Raw genomic sequence first — 14318 nt, forward strand, 5'->3', positions numbered from 1 at the left:
AATGTGTTCCTACCTCTAAGATCAACCACTGCACCTGTGTATAAGCACATCCCTTCTCAAGGACATCACTTCTGTGATTATCCCTTTGCTTGCCTGCATAAATTTGTTCCTCTCTCTGCTCCATCATTCCTCTCAGCATACAATGATGCCTCAACTCCATCCTTGCATAAAAATCCGCTTCTTGACTCTGCATCCATATCTAACTAATGCCTCATTCTCTGTTCTCCTCATCAGCAAACCTGTACAAAGGTGCACCTCCATTTACTGTTTCCACTGACTAACCTCCTAATCTTTTCTCAGTCTCCTCTCATTGGGATTTGGTACCCACTATGCTCTGTAGTAGCTCCTGTAACCCAAGCCAAAGTTCATAACTTACCAATAAAAAATAAATTTCTCATCTTTTAGCCATTTAATAAGGAAAAAGTTTTAAATTACATGAATTTGCATAAAATGATTTAGATTAATTATACTGATGATAATAAAAGTATTTTTGCTTATAATTATCATATAATTGATATAATAGAGTTTCATGAAGTCTGGCATAGTAACTTGCTCTAATGCATCCTGCCATGCATAATATCAAGCTGAATAAGCTTTTTTTTCCTTCCTTCTTTCCTTCCTTCCATCCTTCCTTCTCTCGTTTCTCCTTTCCTTACTTCATTTCTCTCTTTCTTCTAATCAACTGAGTATCTTCAGTTCTAACTCAGATAGGACTGAGTGAAATCAGTCAGACTTGAATGATGACAATAGAATTGTGCCTCGACATCGCAGAATTATATTAATCTGAAATTATTTTTAGTTCTGCAGAAGATAAATTATATGTGATTTCTAAAGAAGCTTTGTCAAGCTCTAGAAAACTAGCTTAATTATGAAAAATTAAATTTTCTGTAATGATCTCTTCTTTTGTGTGTTTAATATAAAATTACATTTGCTCAGACATGAACTTGGTTCTTAGGCTTTTCAAGTGGTTTTTAGAATTTCAAACCACTATGTGTAAGTATAATTTCAGACTGCCTTTAGTTTTGGACAATTTAAATCACTTAAAAATTAAAAATTATCAGTGGAGTTATACTTCTTTTAATTAAAAAGAAGCGAAGATAATGAATTTCCTCCCTAAAATCTGGACACATCTTACTGCATTATGGCACTGATACATATACAAAATTAATCTGTGTTAGTTTTGTAAATAAAAGACTGAAATGCTACTTCTCTTGCTTTAGCATTTCAATAATACAATGTAATAATATAATTATTATTCATATGACAAATATCCCTATGTTATAATCTGAAAAAAAGCATTTCTTATTTTTCTTTAAAGTCATATTGGGGTCTTAGGAAAATGTTGAAAAATGTAAAAGCACATGACTCTGGCTGAAAAACAACAACTTAGAATTGTTTGAGCCTCAAGAAACTGTCAGCAGCTTCCATCATTTAAATTCAGCTTACTCACAGGTGGGAGAGGCATAGGAGAGGCAACACTGGCATACAAAAAGCAAAATACACAAGTTGTACCAATTGAAGAATGGAGTAGAAAGTTTCAATTTAAATTTTTCTTTCTCTTCTTTAAGAGGAATTTGTCCTTCATTAGAAGGCAAACTCAAAGTTCACCTTTTCAGTGATAATGAGGTAGTAATTTATGCAAGTTATTTTAAAAGAAAAATTGCTGTTGATAATTTGATAATCAAGTAATTTTAGTTACAACAGATGCATTGAATGTTATCACTGATGAATTCTTTATCTATCTAAATAAAGTGGGAAAAATGACAAGGCTACCAATAATTATTTTGTCATCTGCCCAGTGAATGATATTGACTCTAAAATAGAAAGAGAAAAATCATTCTAAATTTTGAAAAAATGCAGATTAAGGTCTACATAAAGTTTGTGTAAATGTGTTTTTCTCAACTTTGCAATAATTTAAATGGTTATAGAACCAACTTTGCAATAATTTAAATGGTTATATAACCAGTATCTATGGGTCATATTTTAGCTTAGAAATCTCATTCCCTTTGTGGATACAATTTGATATTTTCAGGGATTGCCTACTTTATTTCAGACTTGATATACGTGGAGGTTTCTATTTATGCATATTTATGCCATGTTTAATGTTTATACTATGCTTAATTTAAATGGGACACCTTATAGAACTGCCAAAGACGTATAATAGAGCTACATAGAGAAGAAAATGTGAACCATACCTAGACTGGGAAGGTAGTGCTATGTTGGGGGAAAAATGAAAATGTAATAGAAGCAACATGCCTTAACTATGGCAGAATATATGCTGAGATAGAAAGGAAATAGTACAAATTTTGAAGGCAGAGTTGGAGAAAATTAAAAACAGATCTAGGCTTGTATAGATAAGTAATGCAACCAAAATCTGAGGTGTGGAAAATGTTGTGAAATATGTTTCCCTAGAATTTATTAATAACATTAATTCATGTCTTATTAGTCATCTTTCACTAGGTAAGGCTACAGTTACAAACAACCTCAAAATCTCAGAGGCTTACAGCATCAGTGGCATAATTCTTGCTCCCATGGCTATAGTCAGCTATGGCTCTGCTCTATATATCTTCTCATTTTGGGATTGGTTGAAGAAACAGCTCCTGTTCTGAAATGTGTCTTTTCTATGCAAAGGAAAAGAGCAAGAAAGTAGAAATCCACATGATGGCTTTTATATAGCTTCTCACTATTGCTCACATTTCAAAGGCAAAAGCAAGTCATACGGTCAACAGTGACATCATGGAACTTCAAGTCATATGGCTATGGAGACGAACATATAGTCCTTTCATTGGAAAGATAATACAATCTACTATAAGTATCATGTGCCAATAGCGTCTCCCATGGAGAATTTGAGGCCACAGATAAGTCTTGAAAAGTTAGAGCAAATATGGGTCAGAAGTCAAATAATCATTTAATAATGACAGGAAGGAGTCTACATGGGTACTGACATCTCTGGCTTTTTGCCTTTGAAATTAACACAAAAGAGGAGGATAGCTGTTTAACATAAAACTAATTTTGAAAAGGAACATGAGTTTTATGCATAGGTACAAGTGTGATATATAACAATAAGAATTCAAAGAGTGGACTATAGTAAGTAAAAATATATTGTCATAAACTTCTTAAATTGTTCATGAAGTAATGGGTTAATTTAAGGATATATATTGTAATCCCTAAAGCAACGACCAAAATAATGACACCAAAACACTGAAAAAAATCATTAGGAATGCTAAGATGAAATTAAATTAGTGTTCTGAGACCTGATTCCCAACATGGCTGGGGAGGGGGAGGCAGTTCCCCTATATCAAGAGACAATTCTCAGACAGCAGTAAGGTGTCTGAGAATTCTACTCAATTCTGACACTATCTACCCATAGATAGAATCATATTTCATAGGTTGAGAGCTCACTTCTACAAGACTGCACACCCACCCACCCCAGTTTCAGATGCCAGTTGCAAGCTCAGGCTATTACTTGCGCTTCTGACCAAATGGCTGTAGATTGGACGTTCCCTCAACTGCTCTCCTTGGGTTCAATTAATTTGCTAGAGCAGCTCACAGAACTCAGAGAAACATGTTACTTCCTAGATCACTGATTTATTATAACAGGATATAACTCAAGAAGAGCTAAATGGACAAGATACATAGGGCAAGGTATTTGGGAAAGGGCATGGAGTTTCTATGCCATCTCTGGGCACACCATTCTCCCAGAATCTCCATGTGTTCACCAACCCAGAAGCTCTACAGACCTTTTCCTTTTGGATTTTTCTGGAAGCTTCATTATGTAGATATGATCAAGTTTGACTTATCCCAAGAATGGGAGGTTGGCTCAACGTTTAAAAATCAATCAACGTATTTCACCACGTTTATAGGTCAAAAGAGAAAAATCATGTCCATGTGGGAAAAAAAAAGAAAGAACCTCAACCTCTACTTCATATCATGTACAAAATCCAATTTGAGATAGACCATAAGCCTAAACCTAAAACACAATTTAAAAATTAATGAAAATAGAGACTTAAAAAAAGCGTAGAAGAATGTCTTCATGGGCTTCGAGTAGAAGACTTCTCAGAAGTGACACAGAAAAGGCAAATCATGAAAGAAAGAAACTGATTTCATCAAAATAAAAATCTCTGTGCATGCACAAAAGGCCAAAACACCATCAAGAAAATAGACCGAGAAAAAATATCACAACACGTATATCTGACGAAAATTTGTACCCAAAATATATTAAAAATTCTTGAAACTTAAGAATAAAAACAAAAACAATAAGATTTACCTTAAGACCCAGTTATCCCACTGCTAGGTATTTGTCTAAGAGAAATAAAAAGTTATGAGCACAAAAAGTCTTTAACAAGAATATTTATAGCAACTTTATTCATAAATACTCAGTTATTGTTTCTAGCCAATAAGTGAAAAGAAGCAGATGTCCTTCAACAACAAAAAAAATGGATAAATAAGCTGTGATATATTCCTTCAACTGAATACCAAACAATAAAGAGAGAGAAACTGCTGATATATGCAACTACCTGAATTAATCTCAAAAACTATGATGCTGAGTGAAAGAAGCTGGACACAATAATTACATAGTGTATGATTCCACTGATGTGATGTTCTGGAAGAGTTAATCTGTGGTGACAGAGATCAGGTCGCTGATCTGCCTATACAGAGAGACAGAGAGGTGATAGCAACATGTCCAGGAAGGGGCACCAGTGAACTTTCCGGAATGATGGAGGTGTTCCTTGTCTTGATATGCATTCTTCAAAACTGATTAAAAGATACACTTAAGATCTGAGCATTTCACGGAATGTAGATTTTAACACAATTTTTACCAAAATAAATGACACTGAATAACTATGTGTTTGAACATTACATTTCACTGTGTTTTCAGAAATAGTATAACATAGGTTAAGAATATTCTAAGAGGCCCGGAAGACACTGTAGGGAGTTAGGAAGAGAACTGGGCCACGTGGGCGCATCCAGTGTGAAGACCTGGATTGGGCAGAACAAGGTGGAGATAAAAGAGCTTTGGTTACCTCCAGATGAAACCTTCCAGGGTAGGGAGAGTTGAGAGAGAGGGAGGTGATTTGCTCATCTCTTACCATGTCCCAATCCAGAATCTTCTTAAAGGGCTTATATCAGTTTTAACTGTAGAATGGCATTCTAGGTATAATGTGCTTTCAGGAGCTCCACCTTCCTCGCCCCTCAAATTGCCTTCCATCACTTGCTGAAACCTGTTTCTATAGAAGAAAAGGGAATAATTCTTGTACTTCAAAACTCAAAAGGCTTAAAATGCAAATTCATGGTTAAAATAATTCTTTTGCATAAATGAATTTTATTTCTATATAATCTGTGGATAAATGCAAATAATTAGGCACCTATCTTCCCTGTTTCTCTTAGTGTAGAAAGAATGGAAAGAAGGAATAATCCAATTCAACACATTTACTGAGAAGCCACCATGGGCTACATCAGTGGTTTTCAAGCTTTTGTAACCGTGACCTTTAGTAAGAGATGAAATTCACATTGCAACCCTGTGTGGATGTACATATGTAAAACTAAAACAGCGTTATGAGATAAAACCTATAGTTGCTAAATAAGATGCACTGTGTGTTTTCTATTCTAGTATCTTCAGTTTCGTGTTTACAAAAATGCTGGTAGTGACCCACTAACTCCATTTCACTACCTACTAATAAACTGTGAATTGTGAACTGAAGAACACATCGCTATCCTTACTAACCAAAGTATGGTCTGTGGACCAGCAGCATCAGCATCTGGGGGCTTGTAAGAAATGCAAAACCTCAAGCCACACCTCACACCTACTGAATTACAATCTGCATTTAACAAAACTTCCAGGCGCTTCGTGTGCTGGGTAAAGTGTCAGAAGTCTGGAGCTAGATGATGCGTAAGGAGGATGTTCGGGTCAAATGAAGTCTTCTCAATATTGTTTAAGGCAGAGATTCTTCCTCTGGGAAGGTCTGTTTTCTAGAATATGCATATCCAAGCCCAAGCCTACGAATTCAGTATCTCCAACGATATCCCAGGGCATTTATGTTAAAAGTAAATAAATGAACAAAGACAATCTACTAGCGCCTCTGAGCCCAGCCCTATTTAAGAACCACTCATCTATAGGATTAGATGAAACCTGTGGACTGATTCATTTGGCGGTTTGTTACAAAGGTACAAGCCTGTGCTTCAGGTAATATAGAAAGATTTTACTTTATTTTTCATTGTGGATGACTTCATATAAGGTCATTGCCAGAATACTTATTGATGGAGGTGTTGCTAATGCTACTTCTGGATTTATTTCTCCACGTAGGAGAATTTCCAAACATCTCAATTCTACCAATAATTGTCCTTTTATAGAAATGTAATGTGACTTCCAGTAGAAACATCATTATTAGTTCTGCTGAGTTAGCATAATTCACCCCCTGGATTACTTCCGGTGGATCCCTAACCAAGGATCTCTGCTTCAAAAGAAAATGGGGCTGCCCCTGAGTGGCTGTAACTGTTCATTAAGGACCTTCCCATTGCATTAGTATATTTCCTGAATGATGGGAAGTTTTAGTCTGGGAGCTGCTAATCTTGCTCACATTAAAAGGCTCTCTCTCATTAGCAACTTCTGTGTTGCATTAATAATAAGAAAGTAATAAAGAGACCGACCTCAGCTGTTCAGTCTCCCCTGAGGTGAGGCCCCAGCTTCCTTTTTATCCCCATGGTCTAGTCTAATGGTCTTGCCTGTATTAAAGTAATCGAGTGGGTAATAAGTGCTGTCTATTTTATCCGAATATAAAATTCCTTCTTCTTTCTGGGGAGGAATATCTTTTTTTAAGACTTCCAAATTTAAAACTATTGCAATTGAAGTTGATCTATTTAATTCATAGCTTTTTAAAAATATAAGTGCAAATCATCAAGTTCAGGAAAGAAAATGTTACTTTAGAAAAAATAAATCTCTCTACCTTTCCTGGGGAAACTATAAAACAGAGAACTCTCCTAGAGATCTCTTCTTATCCTTTTTTTTGGTAAATTAAATCACTCATCTGCACAGCAGTAAATTAAAGAGTAAATCAAGGAATAAAGACCTTTGCTTTTATAAATATTAAGAGCTTTCTTGTTAATAGACAAAGAAGAATGATTAAAAAAACATTAAAACAAAATAAGTAAGCTTGGATTTGTTAGGTTTAGGGTGCATGTTAATAAATTATATCTTTGTTAAAAATGTCGTCTTATTAGGGTTCGTAAAGATAGAAGCCAATGCCATCCTTAATTGCTTATATTCTTTTTCTGTTGAAAATACATAACCCAGGGGCTGGCCCCATGGCCAAGTGGTTAAGTTCTCACGCTACGCTTCAGCCACCTGGGATTTGCAGGTTCGGATCCTGGGTGCAGACCTATGCACTGCTCATCAAGCCATGCTGTGGTGTCATCCCACATAGAAGAACTAGACTGACCTGCAATTAGGATATACAACTATGTGCTGGGGCTTTGAGGAGGGAAAAAAAAAAGAGGAAGATTGGCAACAGATGTTAGCTCAGGGCCAATCTTCCTCACCAAAAAGCATTAAAAAAAGAAAGAAAATACATAACCTTTTGCAGAAGTGCACTTTTTACAGATCCTCTTGATTTAAACATCTTTTATTAAGCATATGATCTGTCCATGGAATAAGATTATCTATGCAGTAGTTAGGTTGTAGCAATTTTTCATCTACAAGCAAAACAATTTTTGCTTTCAACTACATATTTTTTAATTGGGTAAACATTAATCCATCATCTCAAAAGTGTTGCTCAGATTTTCATGCCTTGGACTCCAAATACCAGAAATTTTTTCTTGATTTACACTATTGTGTCTTAATCTTTGAAAGGTTAATTTTATAATTAGGTTATATATTGCATGTTTTTGTCCTTGTAATTTGTGGAGAGAAAAAGGACCAATGTCAATAATCATCGTCAATGACAATATGCACATTTAAAATGAAATATATGTTCATAACTCTCACAGAGGAAATCACTATGATGCGCTCTGTGCAATATCTATGTAAGATTCAGGAAATTACTGTGCAAACCAATTAACAGCTGTTTTATAAAAACTTATAATCAACATATTTTTCCTTAGAAGTACTTAATATCTTGAGGGGGAAACAAAGGAAGACATATCTAATAAGTCAATCCTGCCCATTTAAGTTTTTTAAATTATGTATAAAAAATATAAATAACAAAATCTGTAATTTAAGAATGAGAAAATGCTAAGTTTTTTTAATAAAATAGATACTAGATGTTTCTTTTAGATGAGTAACAATCTAAATCCCTTTTAATTAAATAACTCTTTCATATGGTCTATTTATTAGCCAAGAAATTTTGATAAATCTAGTAAACCCTTGTGTCTGATTTATTTTGCTTTTAAAAAGAGAAGTGCTCACCATATCCCAATGGATGGCATTTTATTGTTAGAGTTTCCTCAAATTTAGGGAAGAAAGGAGTTGAATATGACAAACAGGTCCATTGGAAGGGTAGCAGCTGTAATATAGAATAGTCTTAGAGTTGTTGGTATTATGCACACTTATCTGAATTCTTTGTTTCTTTTTTTCTGTCCTGCAGTCCATGAAGGCTCAGGAGAAACCAGTCAAAAGGAGACATCCACCTGTGATATTTGCCAGTTTGGTGCAGAGTGTGATGAAGATGCCGAGGATGTCTGGTAACGTGCTTTTTTTATTCTTTTAAATGAAAGAATGACAATAGTTAATTTCTTTTTACTCCATCAACCAGTTCCCAAAAGAAGACATTTTCAGCAATTTTTTTCTTATCCAGTTCCTACGGGGGGAAAAATGAGGGCTATAATAACAGTAAGGAATTTCTGAAGCTGAATTAAGAATTGGGCCACCAAGCAGCTGTCCAGCGCATTACTTGATAAGGTACAATAAGATGTCGTTGAGACTCTCAAATCCTGTCCATGTTAAGAGATGGAGAGAAAAATCGTACTTACCAGAACAACTCTGAAGAAGCATGGTCAAGAAACAATGATAGTTGCTAATCTGCTTTCCAAGTTGGTGGATCTGGGTAACTGGAGAGATGTTACTTAAGGGTACACATATGCACGCCTGTAGCTGAACTGGGAAGATGGTAAAGCAAAGACTGATGTCTGGGCCGCTCTGTAGGATCAACTTCTCCCTTCACCCAAGCAATTCTCAGCTTATCCTGTAAAGATATGCTGAACAAATAATGACAAATATTCATTATTTTGAATGGGTGCCAAAATGTTAGCCTCCTAGGGCATCCACAAGTGTTCATCTTGCTCTGATCATACCCAAACTGAGCCATCCAAAATTCGGAGGGAAGTCTTTGTGGTGTGATAGTGGAAAGAGGCAGTCTCTTTCTCTCTCCTTCCCTTTAATTTTTACACACATAGGAAAACAGCCCAGGGCCCTTTGTTTTCTTCAACATGCAGACTGTGTTGGCTTAAAGCAGTTAAAAATCATTTTGATCAAAGTTGCCAAGAGAGTAAATCGTAAATGTTCTCACCCAAAAAAAGAAGTAGCTATTATGTGACATGATGGAGGTGTTAGCTAACACTATGGTGGTAATCATATTGCAATATATAAGTGTATCAAATCAACATGTTAGACACCTCAGACTTATATAATGTTATATGTCAATTGTATCTAAAGTTGGGAGAAAAATTCATTTTGATCAAACTTTTGTAGGTGAAGAGGGAAATTCATCTAAGGGACGAGAAGAAAAAAAATTAAGATAATTTTGGCAAGAGTGAAACAGTCTAGGGCCAGCCTGGTGGTGCAGCGGTTAAGTTCGTACGTTCCACTTCGGCAGCCCTGGGTTCGAGGGTTCAGATCCTGGGTACGGACATGGCACTGCTTGTCAAGTCATGCTGTAGCAGGTGTCCCACATATAAAGTAGAGGAAGATGGGCACAGATGTTAGCTCAGGGCCAGTCTTCCTCAGCAAAAAGAGGAGGATTGGCAGCAGATGTTGGCTCAGGGCTAATCTTCCTCAAAAAAAAAAGAAGAGTAAAACAGTCTGCACTTAAAATATTTTAAAATATTTTTGAATGCAAATTAAGTCAGGATTGCAATTGAGAAAACTGGGGTTCTTAGGGTAATTTAACTAGGTACTTATAGATAAACACTGCTCTTGACTAGCCATGTGAAATAGCCACCCATTACTAAAAGTAGACATCAGTAGTTTCCATACTTGTCAAACATTGCTAGCCAATAGGCAGGTAGGAGCCAAGTCAGGGAGTCTATGCACTGGTTTGACCATCTTGAGGCAAACGAATGTGTGTGTTTTAAAGAAAATCTGGGCATCTTAATGGCTGATGAATTTATGGTTCCCAAATCTAGCTGATCATCAGAATTACTTTGAGAATTTTTTAAACACATCAATTCTTTAGTTCTACCCCAAAATTAATGTCAGGATTTCACAAAAGTGGGGCTTAACATTTTACTTATCTAAAACGCCCCAAATGGTTATGGAAATACAGCTCTAAAATAAATGACTGACTCAAAGAATCCTCCCCACTTAATGCTTCAGGGCTCTGTATAGTCATAGTCATTGTATATTAAAACACGCTGATGAAAAGTGTGCCCTTAAAATATTTCATTTTTAATGTTTGCTGGTGACTGCATCTGTGGTTCAACATTATTTTTAAAGCTAATTATCTTGCTGTCAATTATTTTAGTTTAAAAAAATTCACATGGGTCCCTAATTTTTTCTTAAGAATTTCCATTCCCCTGGTTTCTCATCTCTTTAATGATCATCTTTAAGTGACATAGTTCCACTTTACAAGTGCAAAGATTTAAGATGAGATAATAATAGCAGCGAAAAATCACTGATTGCCTATGATGGGCTTGGTCCATTTGTACGCATTTTTTTTCTCAGTTATCTTCTAAATAACCTTAGGAGTAGATATCATTATGATCTCTCTTTACTAAGAGGAAACTGAGTTTTAAAGTGTTTAAGTGGCAGGGCCAAGATGAAGATATGAGGCGAAATTAACTAGAAAGTATTAGCATAACAATTCAAGCAAAGATGCAATTAAAATAATATTTCTTTCCTGTCCTGGCTGGAATAGTGAGATGGCCAGATTGCAAGGCAGCTTAGATCCAGTGACTCAAGACCTGCAGGTTTAGAGCTGGTGACAAGGGATATGTCTACAGCAGGCAGTGGGAAAACATCCAGGCAAGCAATATCACTTCTAGTATTCCAGCAAAAGTTCAGATCCGTGAGATGAAGACAGGCATGGTAAGGAGAGATGGGCAAAGCCAGTGACATCCTAAAGATTCAACAATAGACTGTAGGGCCCAGCCGTGGCAACTGGAATGAGAAAAGGAAACTCAGCTACAAAAGGAACAAAGGGCGAGGCAGAACCTGTTACTGAGGAATTGGCTAGCAATCGGGAACACTAATCAGGGACTGGTATAGGAAAGACTGCATGGATACCCACTTGCAGGAACCAGTGGAGAAAACCAAGCCTTGGTTGCAAGGGGCTGGGACAAGCGCCTAGATCTCGGAAATAAATTACAAGGTCAGAATGAAATCAGCAACAAGGCTGACTGGATGCTGAATCAGTTAGCTTTTGGCCAAGACATCTTGTACGCCCCCAGCGTAGAGACAAGATTAGCTCCAAAATGTGGAATAAAGCTGAACCTCCAGATGGGGCTAAGTGGCCATAGCTGTGAAGATTAGACGGCTGCAGGGGGCAGGGAGCCAAGAAGATCATTATACTACCCAGGCAAGAATGAAAAGTTGTTAGCGTTTAAATAAAATGTACTTAAAATGTTCAATGTAAGCAATAAGGAATGGTGCTGAAATGATAAGCATATTGATTTTCATTTACATAAATACCTTTCTATGTTAACATATTGTATTTAGTTATGGCCATGAAGGGCAGACTGGAAACAGCTGAAGGACACAAGAATAAAGCAATAAATGAAATTAAATAGGCATGCAATGAAAGAGGCTATAGAGTGAGATAGGAAGCAATAGGGAGGCATCTGACTCCAGTACTAGTCAACTGGATCCGGGGGCTTTGATGTGCTATCGATTTTGGAAGAAACCGTGGCCAGGTCCTCTCGCAAACATAAAATACTGCATATGCTGTATAGCAACAAAGAATACAACTCAGTGTTTAGTTTTATTTTTTCCTTGACACTAACTAAACTACAAATTTATGTACATAATTTCGTCAACCCTGCATTATGCAGTAATAACAAGATGTGAATAAATGCTACTGAGAAATAATGCTATTATTGTATCTGCAATATGGAAGCAAAGGGGGGAAATTAATTCCTAGTCTTTCTTTCACCCTGGCCTAAGAAATTAACATGTTACATTTCACCACGTGGACTAAGTCTAGCTATTCAAAGATGTTCAGATGCTTTCTAGATGAAGATAAATCTCTGTTAGAATCAAAAAGCCAGTACTACACAATCGATTTTGTCTTCATGGTTAGGTGAGTTTTTGGGTTAAGAAGCAAGTCACACTGGACATGGGGAAGAAAAAAAATAAATAAAACAGAGAGGGATAAAGAGAGAAGAAGAAAAGAAGAAAAAATAATCATTAGAGGATGGCATTGATAAACCATGATACTAATGACATAACATTTTAATGCTTTTATTTTGAGTAAACAGATGGTTTTAAGCTCATGTAAGTCCCGCACTTCTGTTCTATGATTTCATTTCAAGGTTTTTCTTTTGCCTTTTTCTTCTTCTTATGGAGAATATCAAGGCTGTAGAAATCAGAAAATGGTCAGGTTTTCTCAGTAAGAGAGAAAGACTATTGCTACAAAAGATTCTTCAGTTATGGATATTTACCTAAGTGTAAGAAAGGATTAAGCTTTCAAAAGAGAGAGTTGAAAGTCCACAGGGTAAGTGGTCCACACCACAGTTACAACCACTTTCATATGAGGCATCCCTTTATTTAGGATGGACTTCAAAAATAATTGGAGCACCTGTGCAAAGGGATGTGCATGCCTGCTTATGGCAAAGGGGTTAAGAGGGGAAGAAAAGAAGGGCTTAAGAGATTGTTTTTCTTCATATCTAGATGGGAAAAAGTCAAAACTAATACATTTATACATCAAAGAGACTATCAAATACATCCTGCCAAATATAATTTATAAGGAAAAAGAATGGTTTATAAATAAGTCAAACATAATAAAACTGGTTCATTGCAAAGAAATAAAGCCCCATCTGATAGCACTGGGAATACCAACTTAAGATTTCAACAAATATTTCTGATACTTGGTTGGTTTTAGAAACAGCTTTATATTCCCTTAATTATCTTACTTGATAAATTATTTCGGTAAGTCCAAAGTAGGTCAGTAGTAACTCTTTGCACTGGGAACTACTCCTAAGAAGTAATTAGCCTAGAACTTTCTGTTGGTCCTGTCGGTCAGAAGTAGTTCAGAGCCCTGGGGTTGATACTTGATTTAATATAAGAAAAAAGCAAGTTGGTTCTGGGTCTGATCATAGGAATGGCTGGGTAAGAAATTGGCTGCATGCCTAACGTTTCCAGGGTGTCAGGATAGATCAAGGAAGGGAGCACAGGTGTAAGAGCAGATGCAGCTGGGTGACAAATGGCATAAAGGGACAACTTAAATTATTATGTGTATTTGATTCATATGTATGCATTATAGCTGTTATTCTTATTTTAACTTTTCTCTTGTACACTCTCTACATTAGCAATATCATATTGGCTTAAATGCTATTAATTCCTCAGTAGCCATTCATTTTGTCTTTGAAAGCATTAATAATTTTTTCAAGTTTTAGTGCATAACATCCTTGGGTTTGATTGCAATGGTAAAGGAGCAAAGCAAAGTAGTTGCAGTAAAGCAAGTTGAGAAGAGAAAATGAATGAGCATTTATGTTTTTATTTCATTGATGTTCCGCAACTGAAACAGGGTGTGGGATTCGGCGTTCCTTTTGTGAGTGTCTCTCACAAAGACAGTTTAGTTTGAAGTCTTTAACTTCTTGCTCCTCTGATCTGAGAAGGCTCCTTGTCACTAGGAAGGCTGTGTGTTGCTGGCATCATTCCCACCTTTAATGCGTTTTGGACCGTGGAGCATCATGAATATTTGAAGCAGGGCAATGGCTGTGGATGATCCTTGGCACTAGATTTCACCATACATACAAGCAAATTAGGCATTAGGTCCTGCTGACTTCAGTACTTTGGGTTATGAGTTTGATAGGAGAAATTTAAGACACCGCTGAGGAAAATATAGAAAATGATTTCTTTTAAAACTACTACTGGTGAACAAAAAGATTGTGCTGCAATTGGAAAATTTCCAATTGTTTTCTACTAAGTAAAAAGAAGATCGGTTAGGGTT

At 36.2% G+C, this 14318-nt stretch overlaps 1 protein-coding gene across 1 annotated transcript in view; it reads left to right on the forward strand.

The window, feature by feature from the left end:
• The window catches only part of LOC124233448 (tomoregulin-2-like), a 224343-nt gene that overhangs the window by 113972 nt on the left and 96053 nt on the right, over positions 1-14318 (forward strand). Inside the window, exon 5 of the mRNA XM_046650550.1 lies at positions 8580-8676. Coding sequence (XP_046506506.1) covers positions 8580-8676 — 97 coding nt within the window. The remainder of the gene's footprint in view (positions 1-8579; positions 8677-14318) is intronic.

The sequence above is a fragment of the Equus quagga genome, unplaced genomic scaffold (genome assembly GCF_021613505.1).
Source record: "Equus quagga isolate Etosha38 unplaced genomic scaffold, UCLA_HA_Equagga_1.0 203_RagTag, whole genome shotgun sequence".
NCBI lineage: Eukaryota > Metazoa > Chordata > Mammalia > Perissodactyla > Equidae > Equus > Equus quagga.